This window comes from Sus scrofa, chromosome 12 (assembly GCF_054392235.1).
Source record: "Sus scrofa isolate SSC_HxYL_T2T_F1_AM1 chromosome 12, Sscrofa_HxYL_maternal_Yorkshire_Landrace_v2.0, whole genome shotgun sequence".
In the NCBI taxonomy this organism is placed as follows: domain Eukaryota; kingdom Metazoa; phylum Chordata; class Mammalia; order Artiodactyla; family Suidae; genus Sus; species Sus scrofa.
Window position 1 is genome coordinate 3,255,514 of NC_139394.1, and position 15,417 is coordinate 3,270,930.

General features: G+C 58.7%; 1 protein-coding gene across 2 annotated transcripts; it reads left to right on the top strand.

Moving 5' to 3' along the window:
- Positions 1 to 5,133: 5,133 nt before the first annotated feature.
- LGALS3BP (galectin 3 binding protein) lies at positions 5,134 to 15,417 on the top strand. Of its 2 annotated transcripts, none has more exons than XM_084983397.1 (6): positions 5,134 to 5,236; positions 6,569 to 6,644; positions 7,593 to 7,784; positions 8,409 to 8,540; positions 10,983 to 11,232; positions 13,820 to 15,417. In XM_084983397.1, exons 2-6 carry the CDS (start codon positions 6,593 to 6,595, stop codon positions 14,850 to 14,852), a joined length of 1,659 nt encoding a protein of 552 aa, XP_084839523.1. In that variant the 5' UTR covers positions 5,134 to 5,236; positions 6,569 to 6,592; the 3' UTR covers positions 14,853 to 15,417. The 2 variants fall into 2 exon arrangements, with proteins under 2 accessions (XP_084839523.1, XP_020922175.2); XM_021066516.2 differs by having other exon boundaries at positions 5,134 to 5,211.

The following is a 15,417-nucleotide window of genomic DNA, read 5'->3' on the forward strand; positions in this document are numbered from 1 at the left end:
TTTTGTCTTTTTAGGGCCACACCCTCGCATATGGAGGTTCCCACACCACAGCCATAGCAATGTGGGATCCAAGCCGCATCTGCGACCTACACCACGGCTCACGGCAACACCGGATCCTTAACCCACTGAGTGAGGCCAGAGATTGAACCTGCGTCCTCATGGATGCTAGTCAGATTCGTTTCCTCTGAGCCACGATGGGAACACCCTAGAAAGGAAAACACAGTTGAAGGACTTACTCTGACTGACTTCAAGCCTTAAAGTAAGTCGTCAAAATGTAGTCGTGACCAAAGACGAGTAGACATATAAAGTCAATGGAGCAGAACAGGCTTCAGAAACAGACCCAGATGTAAGCGGTCAATTGATTTGTTTTTCTTTTCAGGGCTGCATGTGGCACATGGAAGTTCCCAGGCTAGGGGCTGAATCGGAGCTGCAGCTGCCGGCCTACTGCCATAGCCACAGAAACTCCAGATGCAAGCCACATCTGCGACCTGTTCCACAGCTCGTGGCAACGCCAGATCCCTAACCCACTGAGCGAGGCCGGGGATCGAACCCACATCCTCACGGACACTATGTCCTGCTCTTAACCCACTGAGGCACAACGGGAACCCCGGTCAAGTGATTTTTGACAAAGGTGCCGGAATAATTCGGTGCAGCAAAGATTGGCTTTCCATAAGTGGTTGGGGGACACCTCTCTAGTCTATAAGGAAATAAATGATTGAAACCCTCATCTTCCAACCTACACAGAACTAACTCACAATAGATAATGGACACAAATGCAAGAGCCCAAACCACAAAACTCCTAGAAGACATAGGAGAAAATCTTTATGACTTTGGGTTAGACAAAGATTTCTTAGACGTGACCCCAAAAGAATGGTGAGTTGAGATTTATCCAGCTCAGAAACTTTTGCTCTTTAGATGACTCTCTTAAGAAAATGAAAACTCAGAGTTCCTGTTGTGGCTCAGCAGAAATGAATCTGACTAGTATTCATGAGGTTCGATCCTGGGCTCGCTCAATGGGTTAAGGATCCCGTGTTGCCGTGAGCTGTGGTGTAAGTCGCAGATGCGGCTCAGATCTGGCTTTGCTGTGACTGGGGTATAGGCCGATGGCTACAGCTCTGATTCGACCCCTAGCCTGGGTACCTCCACATGCAGCAGGTACAGCCCTAAAAAGACAAAAAGAAGATGAAAATGCAAGCTTTTCACTCAAAAAAAAAAAATTGCAAATTATATATCTGCTTGTAGCCAGCAAATGTAAAGAACTTACACAACTTAGTAATAAGACAAACAACCCAATTAAAAATGTGCGTATGATTTAGGGAGACATTTCACCAAAGAGGACGAATGACAAATAAGCATATGTGAAAAGATGCTCAACATCACGGGTCATTAGAGCCACGGTGAGACTCCGCTACACACCCAACAGAGTGGATAAAACCAGAAAGACTGACCCTACCAAATACTGAGGATTTAGAGCCACTGGGACGGTCTTACAGAAATTGATGGTGGGAACGCAAAATGGTTTAGCCACTTTGGAAAACAGTTTGACAGTTTCTTAAAAAGTTACACATATATCTACCATATGACCTAGTGTCCTGTCCCTACACAGAAGAAATAAAAACTTATGTTCACACAGAGGCTTGTCTCCAAATGTTCCCAGCAGCTTTGGGTGTAATACGGTCGTCCTCCCCACCCACCGCCTTTATCCGCAGGGGACACTTCCAGGATCCCAGTGGATGCCTCCAGCTGGGGATGTATCCGTCCCCACATACACTGCTTTTTCCTGTATGGACATACCTATGGTCAAGTTTAATTTATGAACGAGACACAGTAAGAGACTACCCGAATTGCCAGCATCGCTACTCCTGTGCTTTGGGGCCATTGTTAAGTACAGTGAGAGCCACTTGAGCACAAGCGCTGGGATCCCAAGACAGGCAATCTGATAACCAAGACGGCTGCCAGCTGGCCCACGGGCACAATATGCTGGGCTGGACGTCGCAGGATTTCACCACGCTACTCAGAATAGCACATGGTTTAAAACTTACACATTGTTAATTTCTGGAATCGTCCATCTGAGATTTTTGGACCACACTTTTTTTTTTTTTTTTTTTTTTTTTGTCTTTTTGCCATTTCTTGGGCCACTCCCGCGACATACGGAAGTTCCCAGGCTAAGAGTCGAATCGGAGCTGTAGCTGCCAGCCTACACCAGAGCCACAGCAACGTGGGATCTGAGCCGCGTCTGCGACCCACACCACAGCTCACAGCAGTGCTAGATCATCAACCCACTGAGCAAGGGCAGGGATCGAACCCGCAACCTCATGGTTCCTAGTCGGATACGTTAACCACTGCGCCACGACGGGAACTCCATGGACCACATTTTACGGCGGGTAACTGAGACTGCAGAGAGTGAAGCGTGGATAAGGAGCGACTGTCGTCCAAAACCGGGGGGGACCCCGGTGTCCAGCGGTGAATAAATGCAGACTCAGGTGGTGGTCTGTCCACACAGTGGGCTACTACGCAGCGGGAAAAGGACCAGTTACTGAGAGTCTCAGGGACATGAGCGAACCTCAAAAAGCATGTGCTCGGTTAAAGGTTACATATCGTGTTTCCATTTATATGAAATTCCAGAGCTCCCAGAGCTGCGGTGACAGCAGGTTGCCAGGGTTGGGGCTGGCAGAGGGGATTGCCTGCAAAGGGTGCGAGAGAACATTGGGGATGACAAGAATGTTCTCTATGGTGTGGTTGTCATGGTTGCCCTCTTAGGCATTTGTCAAAACCCATCAACTGGTGCATTTTATTGTGTATACATTATTCTATCTCAAGATAGTTTTTTTAAAAAGAAAGAAAAGGAGCTCCCTTGGTGGGACAGTAGGTTAAGCATCCAGCCTTGTCCCTCCTGTGACACAGGTTTGATCCCTGGCCCCAGAACTTCCGCATGCTGCCAACAGAAAATTAAAAAAGAAATGAAAAGGGGGGAGTTCCCGTTGTGGCTCAGCAGTAACAAACCTGACTAGCATCAGTGAGGATGCGAGTTCGATCCCTGGCCTCGCTCAGTGGGTTAAGGATCCGATGTTGCCATGAGCTGTGATGTATGTAGGTCGCAGACGTGGCTTGGATCCTGAGTGGCTGTGGCTGTGGCTGTGGCTGGCAGCGGTAGCTCCGATTCAATCCCTAGCCTGGGAACCTCCATAGGCCAAGGATGCTTGTCTACAAAGAAAAAAAAAGGGGGGGGGGAAGAAATAAGAAAGAAAAGTGGGGATTGGAATCCCAACTCTCGCCTCCCCAGCTGTTAGCTGAGCGTGTCCCCCCGCCTCTGCTTTCTGATCCTTAAAGAGGGGACTGTTGAGTGTGTCCCTTCCTGTCACAGGCGCAGCAGGTGGCCCCCCATGTTTGCTGAGGGAAATGGAGAGAAGGCGTGAAAGAATATCCTGCAGACCCCATGAGGGCTCTGGTCTCTGTCCGCCCCCAGGGAGCTTCCTGCACATCTGGGCTGTGACTTCCTGCTAATAGCAGTGGCGTCCACTCTGTCGCCACCGGCCGACTCTGATTCGAGGCCTTCACGGTCGGTGTCCTTGTCGGAGTCTCTCCTCGCCTCTCTGGAGGCGTGGTCTCAACGCCTGTTCCGGGTCCCTGAATGGGCCTAAGGCTGGGAGGCCCCAGAGCCGGGCACAGCCCCTGTGCTTTTGTTCCAGGTCGGGACCTCCGTACCCAGCAGGACACTCGGCAACTTGCGTTTTTCGGCATTGCCACCAGCACCTCCCAAAGGGCTTCCCCTGCACTCCGGACCTTGATGGCCCCTTTCTGGGGCAGGAACCAGTGGAGGCTAGGAGAAGTGACAATGCTGGCATGTCTGTCCCCAGCACCGAGGCTCCTGAAGCTGGGCGGGGTGTCAGGACTCCCCAGGCTCTCCTGCCGCTTCTGTTTCTGCTGCTCCCCACCCCCCGCCACGGATCTTCAGCTTCTCTGGCGGGGACGAGGTGGGCTCCTCTCCTCTTGGGCACTCATTGAATGGTTGGCCTGGTGGCTGGGCAAACTGCCTCCGCAGTGGTTCTCAATCCTGGCTGCATGTTGGAGCCACCCGCGGGCTTTAACGGCAGTGCCCTCCCACCCCAAGGACTGAGGCATCACAGGTCTGGGCGTCAGGAGTTTGTGAAACGCCTGGGTGATCCCCACATGCAGGCCAGGTCCACGGGCATTGGGACATCCAAGGGGGTCACCCTCGTCCCAAGCCTTGGGGTGCAGGTGACAGCAAGAGGGTGTTGATGGCCTCACTTAGCCTTGCAGCCTGGGCTTGGCCTCAATTTCAGGCCAGCTGGTCTCAGGGGCTCACGCCATGGCATCAGGACCTCGGGTCCTCCATCTGTCAGCCTGCCCTCGCCCATCCTCAGCTGGGATGTCCTCAGCAGGGTCTGGGCCACCACAGGCATCAGGAGCTCCAGGCCACCTGCTCCCAACAGGGTCCTGCTCCAGGAGTCTGAAGCTGACCCCCGGCCGGCTGGGATCGCGACGCCTCCCTGACACCATCCGCTCCGACCCACAGGGCCCAGGTCCGGCCCAGGAGAGCTGCCCAAGCTGGGGTGAGACGAGGGTGCGTGCCCAGAGAGCCACGGCACTGGCTCTCTGGAAAGGAAAGGGCGTGGGGGCGAGGCGACAGGACAACTCACCTCCCTCCAGAGGTTCCGCCCGCCCCACCGGAGTGAGCCAGTTGGGTCAGGCGTGTCAAGTGCTCAGAGCAGGGGGGACAGTACTCGAGCAGCCCCGAGGCAGTGTCCCCGCTGCTGGCTTTGCCTGAGACCCAGGAAGTGGCTCAGAGCGGTGGCCCCGCCCCAGCGCCCGCCCCTGGCGCCCCTCCAGCCCGGGAGGAAGACGGTTGAAATACAAATGTGGCTGGCAGCCACCCTGCTCCGGCTGCAGAATCAGCCCGGCTGCAGAATCAGCCCGGCTGCAGACTTCGGCCCTGGGAGGCAGCCACCCCCACCTTCTCCCCCTCCCCACCCCTCGCTCAGGGCTGAGGGGGCGGCCAGGGAGCCTTGGCAGCAGCCAACCCCAGAAGAGAGCAGTGTCAGGTGGTTTTCTAGAAATTGAAACTAAACTGAGCTCTCTGAAGCCTTTCCTAGGACCAGCCCAACCAAGCTCAGTCCTGGGAGGGTTTTCCAGGTTGATGGTCGGTCTGCAGAGGGATCCTGCGAAGCCATCAGTAGTTGCCCCGGGGAGGTAAGCTCGTGCCTCTTGCTCTCAGGTGGGTGTCCCTCTCCGTCCCTGTTCATGCCCAGCTGGGGATCTGGTGCTCCTCCTGAACCCAGGCACCATCACTGCTGCTCCCATGTCCAAAAGGATTTCTGTGTACAGTTTGGGCAGGTGGTTCGCTGCACAAGGACACCACCCAAAGGGGCGGGCAGGCTCAGAATTCAGGCCGGGTGCTCTCTCAGATTTGCGCGCTCCAGCCCAGGCTAAACCTGTCCAAAGGAAGAGCACAAGGGCACCAATGGGGGCCAGGGTCCCACTTCCCAAACAAGTTAGGCAAAAATGGGTGGCCATGGCCACCCGAAAGGCTGTGGTAACATTTGCATGCCGTATGCCAAGTGCCTGAATGGCTCCATTTCTCAGGGTCAGGCTAGTCCCCTGTGAGCAGTCTTGGCCCAGGGATGCTGGGAGCCCCTGTGCTGGGAGCCCCTGGGAGTCTGGTTCATGCAGGCCCAGGGCGCCACCTCAGGGTCACCAGGCCCTGGCTTGACGGGCACCCACAACAGCAAGCGGTCTCACCCCTGCTTGCTGGACCCTGGGGGTGGTGTGGGGGTCCCAGGGTTCTTACTGAACCAGAGTGGTAGTGACACCCCGGCCCACCCCTGTGTGCAGCCACTGGGGGAGGAAGGCAGGTGAAGGGCAGCATGGGGGACCCGGAAAAGCAAAGCAGCGAGAGTTACATGGAGGCAGGAAGTCCAAGCAGGGCTGCCTGTGTGGCCCTGGTGGTCTCTAACCTCTCTGAGCCTCTGCTGCTTGGGGACACTGCCTTCAGAGGTGGCTGTGCCAGGACCACACTGAGCGGGCCCAGCCTGTCTGCTCATCTTGCTCCCTCCCCTCAGCCTCCCCCTCGAACCTCAGCCCTGTCCCCTTTCCTCCAGACCCCCAGGCCAGCATCTCTCACGGCTGCCCGGCCCTCCACTCCCACCCCGTTTCTGTGGCCTTCTCCTCCTGCATCCCTCTGCCTGCCCCGCCCCCTCCCTTCCACAGCTCATGGGGCCCAGAAGCCCCAGAATGTTCTTTGCTGCAGATCTCAGGGCACTCCTGTAAAGGTCCATGGCCTGAAGTTAGAGCCCCACCCTGCAGAGGGCTCCCCGGACCCTCCCAATCTGGGCCCCGCACGCCTGGCCTCCACCCCCTTGCCCCCGACGACCATGGCCAGGGCCTGGCTTTCACTACCCGAGAGCCTCCCTCTTCGTCTGGGCGAGTCCTCAAGAGACCACCCCTCAGACAAAGTGAGGGGTCCCCCAGCCTGCCCGCCACCCTCCAACAGGAGGGTCTGAGGCCACCCGGCTCCGCCGTCTCACTCAGCCACCTCCTTCTGCTGCAGGACCAGGTGCTGCCAGGCAAGGCCATGGCCCCTCTATGGCTCCTATGGATGTGGCTGCTGGTCACAGGGACCCAAGGTGAGCTGAGCCCCAGGAAACGTCGCAGTCTGTGAAGCTGCTGCCCCAGCTCTGCAGGGTTGACCCCTCCTTGCAGAAAATCAGGCAGTGTCCTCCTGGTGCCTGGGTCCCAGGGGGCAGCCAGGTCTTCCCTCCTGCTTGCAGCCCTGGGTGTCCCAGGTCATGGCTGCAAGTTTGGAGGGTCTCCAAGGGAGTCCCCATTTCATCCAGGGGAGCCAGAGGGACCAGGCAAAGGGCCCACAGACCAGTCAGATGCTGCAGGGCCACAAGCTTGGTGCCCTTTGCACACAAACTTGTGGAGTCCTGGACGTCTGGCCGGGTGACCCCGTGGAGGCCTGTCGCACCCCCGTCTGAGAATTGCCCTTTGACACCCAGCTTCTGCCTGACCCCGTGGGCTTCGGCTAGGCCTCAGTGGGGGCTGGGCCTCAGTGGGCTGAGTCCCAGGAGAACCGTATGTGTAGGGCGGGGGCCCCGCTTTCCCTCCCCGCCTGGCATACTGTCTCTGTTTCCGGGGCGCCCTGGGCCTGCTGCCCTAGGCACCCTACACCCCTCCCAGCCGTCCTTGTCACGGTGCCAAGCTGCACCCCCCAAACCCCAGACACCCTCAGGGTCAGTGGGGACCTCAGCCATTCTTCCCTTGGGGTCCTGCTACCCCCGCTCAGGGGGCACAAAGCCCCCCCACCTCTTCTCAATCTGTGGGATGAAGGGCTCAGCCGTCAGAGACCCGGAAGGGGGCATTTGCCTTTGGGGGGTGTCTATGCACATTTTGTATTCCTCTCTAGGGGGTGACCCCTTTGAGGATGGATGGATGGTTGGGGAGAACTTTACTGCCCCTGCAAAAGCACGTGACCCTGAGAAGTGTGGGGCGGCCGGGCCACTACCCCAGCTGGAGGCCCAGCGCCCAGCCCGCGCCCTTGCTGACCTCTGCGCTCCCTCGGGGTCCTGCAGGCGTGAAAGACGGTGACATGCGGCTGGCTGGTGGGGAAGCTGACAATGAGGGCCGCGTAGAGATCTTCTACAGCGGCCAGTGGGGGACGGTGTGTGACAGCTTGTGGGACCTGACAGATGCCAGCGTCGTCTGCCGGGCTTTGGGCTTCAGGAACGTCACCAAGGCTCTGGGCGGAGCCGCCTTCGGGCCAGGTAGGCTGCGGGTCCCCGGGTCCTTCACAGCTGGGACACGCTGCCAAGCAGCCAGACCCAGGAAGGGATGGTACCTAAGGCACACAAAATGGCATTCCCGCCAGCTCAGCCCTGGCGAAGGTTTCAAATAGGTTGCAGCCCCACAGCAGTGGAGCTCGGGGGCAGCGGACTCATGCTGGACCAGGGCCGATCCCTCCAGCCCAGAGGCTCCACTCCGGGAAACTTACCTTCTCAAAACAGTTTCCCCCAGAAGAAAAGTCTGTGCGCAGCGGCTGTGACTCTGAAAGGAGATTCATCAAATATTCAGTAATGGGGTAGAGACGTAAATTACAGTATAAAAGTGTGATGTTTAGGAAGCAGAGCAGCCTTGTGAGAACAGGGCTCATCAGTGGCCCAGTGTCGGAGCCGCAGCTCTGAGCCCGCATCCGTGGTACCTGGTAAAAGACACACCCGCATGCGGACACATGGGGGGGTGGGGTGCTCCTAACCAGGAGCCGCTTTCCTGGGACGGCAGGATTGTGCAGTCTACGAGGCTTCTGGGGGGCAGCCCTGTGCGCAGAGCCTCCCCCGGGGCCGAGAGTCCCACCACCCCTGCAGCCCCTGCCGTTCTTGCCGCGCCTCCAGGAAGCGGGCCCATCATGCTGGATGAGGTGGAGTGCGAGGGGACCGAGCTCTCGCTGGCCGACTGCAGGTCCCTGGGCTGGATGCAGAGTGACTGTGGACACAACGAGGACGCCAGCGTGATCTGCACCAAAGGTGAGTGGGGTGGGTCCCGGGCCGGTGGCCACACCGGCTCCTCCATGCCCCACACAGGTCACACACGTGCCTGTGCCCAGGTTTGCGGTGGTGCCTGCTCTCCAGGTCCGCCACCTCAGAGCAACAGATCCCACCTCCTCACCCCCACCTCATTGGAGCTGCACAGAAACGCTCGGTTTACCCTGATTCTCAGGCAATGAGTCCCGTTCCAAATGCAGGCACAGCTCGCGAGACGGCGGGTTCGGTTCCAGACCGCCACAGCAGAGCGCATGGCAAAACGAGGTCACAGGAATAGTTGGCTTCCCAGGGCCTGGAAGAGCTAAGTTAACGCTGTCCTGTAGTCGATGACGTGTGCGGTGGTATTGTGTCCAAAGGAACCACGTACGTCTAAAAATACTGAATCAGGAGTTCCCTTCGCAGCTCAGTGGTTAATGAATCCAGCTAGGAGCCATGAGGTTGTGGGTTCGATCCCTGGCCTCACTCAGTGGGTTAAGCATCGGCGTTGCCGTGAGCTGCAGTGTAGGTCACAGACGCGGCTCGGATCTGGTGTGGCTGTGGCTGTGGTGTAGGCCAGCGACTACGGCTGCGATTAGACCCCTAGCCTGGGAACCTCCATATGCCGCAGGTGCGGCCCTAGAAAAGACAAAAAAATAAAAAATAAAAATGATAAAAATAGTGAATCAGTGTGTTGCACACCTGAGATTAAGATAATGTTGCAAACCAACTCTACTCCAATTAAGTAAGCAAGCGCACGTAGTTGACCCAGAGCTAGAACTGGAGCAAAGAGGTCACTCCTAGGTCACTCTAGGTCACTCCTGCAAAAGAGAAGGCAGTGACTGGGGGTTCCGACTCCTGGCCCAGCAGCGCCCCCCTCCTGTGATGAGAGGAGGTGCAGGGAGGCTGTGACCTGGGGCCTTGTGCGTTCAGAGAGGATTGAAGCTGAAGAGTTTCCGATAAAATTAATATGCATATTTTTTCTCTCTTTTTTTTGGTAAAAATTTAAAGAAGAGCCAATCCTAAATATAATAGATCAGTGGCATGAAATCAACAAACCAGAAATATTATCAATGAAGAAAAGCACATGCATGATGCATATATACATACACGATAATTGTTCAATGTACAAGATGTACATAATTAAACAATTGTTGCTACAAAATGCTAATCATCATCCGAGCCTCTGGCGAGCTGTCATGTTCTCACGGTTGCAACAGCAAAGACCACCCGTCACAGGCACCTCATGAATGTAACGAGGATGCAGAAGCTTGGAATATGGCGAGAACTACCAAAATGCGACAAAGAGGCACACACGGCATCCAAATGCCGTCGGCAAAAACGGCGGGTTCAACGCACTGTTGCCACAACCTTCAGTTCCTCGGAAACACGGCCGCTGGGAAGCGGGGGACAGCCAGGGGCCCGTGCGCCCCGTGTCTGCACTGCGCAGGCGCTTGAAACACCAGCCTTTTATTTCTGCTGGGTCTCATCCTGAAACGTGTTACACCGCCCCCCACCTGGCGCCCGGGCTGAGCCGGCCTGGGGAATGTGCTTTAAACACTTCCTGGGGGCAGCCCTCCCCTCCCCCCTGACACCATCTGAGGCTCTGAATGGGCCCGGGCTTGCTCTGCAGTTTTGAATCCCTGAGTCCCAGCTTCATCTCATCTCTCACGGCCACCCGTCCGTGTCCCTGAGTGTGCAGGTGCGGTCTGGGGCACGTGCAGGAGGCACACCTGGGCTGTGGGGCCGGAGTGTGGGGCAGGAAGCAGCCCTGGCCTGGCCGGGAGCCCCAGGGCAAGAATGGAGGCCAGAGAGGAGTCTGGGGTGCGGAGAGGGTCTGGGAGAGGCTGCACCTACCTGGTCTAATTGTCGGAATAGATTCAAACCTATTTGTGGCAAAGAAAGATCATATGGGCTTCAGTTCCCTGTTGGGCTTGGGGAGGGGCCGGGGGAAGGGGCGCAGCACCCCCAAACCACGCTGAGGGCTTCAAGTAGCTTCTCCAGGCCTCGGTCCCCTGAAGGAGGCTGCTAAGGACCCCAAAGCTCTAAGTGGGGTTGCCATGAAACCAACCCCTTCAGACCAAACTAGGCAGGAGGTTTGGATTTTTAGGTCACGTCTGGGTGATGCATCGATTGGGATGGGGCTCAGGCTCTGGCAGTCAGCGCCCCCAAATAACCCACCTAGATGTGCTGCCTGAATTTGGGAGAGCAGGAGCTAACTAGGGCTGTGAGGGGGGCTTGGGGCCACAGGGCAGGGAGCAGCGGCACCTGTCTTCCAGGGCTCTTCTTCCCTTGGCTCCTCCTGGGGCCTTTCCAAGTGGATGCGGCGGGACTGAGGCCCCGATTTCAGGGAAGAAACTAACTCCAGGGAGTGAAGGTGTTTGCAGGTCGCAGAGGAAGCACGCGCCAGGCCCTCCCAACTCCCGCTTTCCCCTCTGCTCTCCTTAGAAACCAGAGGCGTCCACACCCTTGACCTGTCGGGCGAGCTCCCCGAGGCCCTAGAGCGGATCTTTGAGAGCCAAACGGGCTGCGACCTGTTCATCCAGGTGAAGGCCAAGGAAGACGAGCTGGGCCTCTGCGCCCACAAGCTGATCCTGTCCGCCAACCCCGAGGCCCACGGCCTGTGGAAGGAGCCGAGCAGCAGGGTCACCATGGAGGTGGACGCCGAGTGCGTGCCTGTCGTCAGAGACTACATCAGGTGAGCATCCCGGGCCGGGGCGCGGACCCGGCGGCAGGCCCTCCAGGGCCAGAGGCGGCCGCAGGTGAGGCACCCACAGCCACTGTGCTGGCACGGGCAGGGACGCGCGCTCACTCGTGTCTCCCCCTCCTGCACACTGGCTCACACATGTGCACGTGTGCGCTCGCGCTTGTAGACACGCAATGCCACACACCCTCGCCTTGGCGCACACGATCACGCGTTCTTTCTGCAGGTGCCGTGAGACACCAGGCAGCCCTCACACACACCTTCCTCTTGGGCGTCATAAGCACCCCCAAAATAATTCTGAAAGTCATTCTCCCTCTTCTGTCCTTACTGATCTGCTCCTGTGAAAGATAGAACCTCCCCCCCAACCCGCCGCTGCCAAATTCGCTGGAGCTGGAAGTTCGAGGTGAAAGCCCCCCACCCCCCGAGGGGCCGCACAGGCCCCGGGTCTAAAACTCGGGCCAGCCGCTCTCAGGGGTATCCCCCAGGTAAGGAGAGTGTGCCCCGAGGGGGTGGCCCTCTTCCCGCCAGACCACCCTGCCGGGGCCACTCCGTCACCACCCACAGGGCCTCCCGGGGGTGGCTGGCTTCTGAGAGCACCGATATGAAAAAAGAACACCAGCTATGAAAAGCTGTTCTCTCTCGCTGTCGCGACCCAAAGCTCTATGTAGCCGACAGTGACATTTCAGAGAAAACAGCAAACGGCAGTAAAAACAGCTTAAAATGGTCTCTTTACAACCAAATTTGAGAACTTGGACGCTCTCCTGTGCCCTTCCAGCGGGACTGATTTCCTGCCCTACGTCTGAGGAAGAGAATGGGCACCTCCCCTCCTGGGCCAGCCGGAGTCACCATCCTGGGTCAGATCCTCTGGTTCCTGGGTTGTCGGCCCTGTGCTCCGGTGCTCCCTGTCTCTGGCTCTGTCTCCCTGTCTCTGGCTCTGGCTCTGGTTCTCTGTGTCTGTCTGTCTCCCTGTCTCTGGCTCTGGCTCCCTGTCTCTGGCTCTGGCTCTGGCTCTGGCTCTCTGTGTCTCTGGCTCTCTCCTTGTCTCTGCTGCTCCGCCTCTCTCTCCATCTCTCTGCCTTCATCTCTCTGTCTCCCTGTCTCTCTCTCTCTCTGTCTCCGTCTCTCTTTCTCTCCCTCTCTCTTTCTCTTCCCTTCTGTCTCTCTCTCTCTCTCTCTCTCTCTCTCTCTCTCTCTGCCTCTGTCTCTCCCTCCCTCTCTCTTTCTCTTCCTTTCTGTCCCCGCCCAGCCCCCCAAAGGCCTCAGGAGACCCACCTCTTTGGGGCCGCCCCTCAGACTCCTCTTCCCTCCACCCTGGCGCCCCCACGGGGCACCTGCTGTTATCCGGCTTCCTGCCAGTGTCTGGGGTTTCTGAGAGCCGCCTGCATCTCTGAGCCTGCGGTCTCTTTTCTGCCTTTCTGGACATTTTCTTCCCTGATGGCGAGGCAGGGCTGAGGGGCCAATTGCAGCCCCGTGTGCCTACCCCCTCAGGTGCCTGCCTGAGACTTGGGGTAGCCACTGGGGGTGGCCAGCTTGGGGAGAACTGGTGGGCTCGGACATCACCCGTGGGGGCCCTGGGTGACACTTGCGAATGAGAGCACCATGCCCCATCCACTGTCCCGTGCCACCAGGGGCAGGGGCTCCCAGGCTCTGGCCACGGTCAGGCAGACACCCAGCCATGTGCAAGGGCCCAGAGGGTTCAGCTGCCCTTTTGTGCTTCCGAGTTGACGGTCAGCAGCAGGAATCAGGATGTGCTGAGTGCATGAGGGCAGGGAGGGCGAGAGAGGGCGGGCCTGCCTCGCCACTGCCCCTGGACACTGCGCGGTCCCGGCTCCACTCTGGGCACACCCAGCTCCATGTTCAGGTGATGAGGTGGCCGCAGGTCTGGGGCTTCCTGCAGGGCGCAGCGTTCCAGAGAGGCCAAGAGGAGAATTTGGCTTTTCCCAGCAGCCGGGCCCCACTCTCTGTGTCCCAGGAGACGGTGGGGGCTGTGGCCTGGCCTCCCCCCTCCCAGAGGCTCCCTCCACACCCGTCTTCCAGAAGCACAGTGCTTCATGGTGGCACCGGGTTATGAGGCAGATGGCGCAGACAGGGTGCTGCCCTCAGGGCTCACGGCTGGTGGAAAAGGCAGACAGGAGGTGACCAGAAGCAATGCCTGTGTCATGGGGACATGGACAGGTGCTGGGGGCAGAGGGGTGCCCGCAGGCACCCAGCAGGGGACTAAAAGGGTCACCGGGGGCGTGGCGATGGGAAGGGACCCTGATGCCCAGGACAGTGGCAGGTCCTGGCGCCCAGGGTCGCGCCCATGAGAATGACGGTGATGATGGACGAGGTGGCCAGGTTGCCTCCGTCACGGACAAGGAGGAGTCCCCGAGGAGCCTGGGGCTGCCCGGCCATCAGCGCACTGGCTCCAAGCAACCGTGAGCTTGGGAAGTGGGTCGACCCAGGAGATAACATCAGGGGCTCCTGAACGCCCCTTGAAAGAGCTAGCCCTGTGTGTCAGCGGTCAAGGGCAAACGCAGCAGCACTCTCGTCCGCCCTGCGGGCTGGGGTGTGGCCAGGCATCAGCCCTGTCTCCCCGCAGGTACCTCTACTCCCGGAGGGTAGATGTCTCTCTGGCGTCGGTCCAGTGCTTCCACCAGCTCGCCTCTGCCTACGGGGCCCAGCAGCTGCAGAGCTTCTGCGCGCACCTCTTTGCCGTCCTCATCCCGCAGGACCGCTCTTTCCGGGCGCCCCTGGACCTCTACGCGTACGCCCTGGCCTCCAGGGACCCCGTGCTGGAGGAGGTCTGCGTGCAGTTCCTGACCTGGAACTTCGAGGCCCTGACGCAGGCCGAGGCCTGGCCGAGTGTCCCCGCAGCCCTGCTCCACAGCTTGCTCGCCAGGAGCGAGCTGGTCGTGTCCAGCGAGCTGGCCCTGCTCGCGGCCCTGGACGTGTGGAGCCGGGAGAGGGGCGCCTCCCACGGGGAAGTGGAGGGCTTGGTGGAGAAGGTGCGCTTCCCCATGATGCCGCCCAGGGACCTGTTCCAGCTGCAGTTTAACCTGTCCCTGTACCGGAGCCACGAGGCGCTCTTCCAGAGGAAGACTCTGCAGGCCCTGGAGTTCCACACGGTGCCTTTCCAGCTGCTGGCCCAGTACAGGGGCCTGAACCTCAGCGGGGACGCCTACCGGCCCCGGCTGTACACCTCGCCCCGCTGGAGCGCCAACCAGACGGCCTCCGCGTACAGCCCCTACGAGTCCTTCCGGACCCCCAAGCATCCCAGCTTCCTCTTCCAGGACAGCTCCGTCTCCTGGTCCTTTGTCTACCTCCCCACCGTCCAGAGCTGCTGGAACTACGGGTTCTCGTGCTCCCCCGACGAGCCCCCGCTCCTGGGCCTCTCCAAGACCAGCTCCTTGGATCCCACCATTGGCTACGAAAACAAGGCCCTGATGCTCTGCGAGGGGAGCTTCGTGGCGGACATCGCCGCCTTCAAGGACACGAAGGCCCTGATCCCCAGTGCCCTGGGCACCAACAGCTCCCGGAGTGCCGCCTTCTTCCCCTGCCCGGCGGGGTTCTTCAGCAGCTTCCAAGCCGTCATCCGCCCCTTCTACCTGACCAACTCTTCCGGTGTGGACTAGACCCAAGCCTGGGGTCCCTCCCCTGATCCCCGAGCTGTGCCTTCCGCGTCCTTTGCCGCCTCTCTGCAGCCACCCCCGACGGCCACCAGAGGGCCCCCTGCTTCCACAGATCTCTCCCAGCATAAAGCAATTACTGGAAGGTTTCAAGGAGCTGCGCCCCACGAGCCAAGAACTCCCACTTCCCACCGCCCTGCTGGTTTGTCAGGGAGCAAAGAGACATGAGCGCGAGCTTTTGGGTTTCCCACATGGCCTTCCGCTCTCTCCACCCTCTGCTGTTCCCTGTCTGAGATCATTAAAATTGCACTGTGGGGAGTTCCCATTGTGGCGCAGCGGAAATGAACCTGACTAGTGTCCATGAGGGATGCAGGTTCGATCCCTGGCTTCGCTCTGTGGGTCGGGGCTCAGAGTTGCCATGAGCTGTGGTGTAGGTCTCAGAAGAGGATCAGATCCTGTGTTGCTGTGGTATAGGCCGGCACCTGCAGCTCCGATTCGACCCCTCGTCTGGAAACTTCCATATACCGTGGGTGCAGACCTAAAAATGCAAAAAAAAAATATTGCACCGTGA

What these genes read in the sequence shown, in the direction of transcription:
- LGALS3BP (XM_084983397.1), top strand. Translation starts at nt 6,593, where the DNA reads ATGGCCCCTCTATGGCTCCTATGGATGTGGCTGCTGGTCACAGGGACC. An exon ending in CAGCGTGATCTGCACCAAAG is followed by an intron (nt 8,541 to 10,982) that starts GTGAGTGGGGTG and finishes TGCTCTCCTTAG; the next exon opens with AAACCAGAGGCGTCCACACC. An exon ending in GTCGTCAGAGACTACATCAG is followed by an intron (nt 11,233 to 13,819) that starts GTGAGCATCCCG and finishes GTCTCCCCGCAG; the next exon opens with GTACCTCTACTCCCGGAGGG.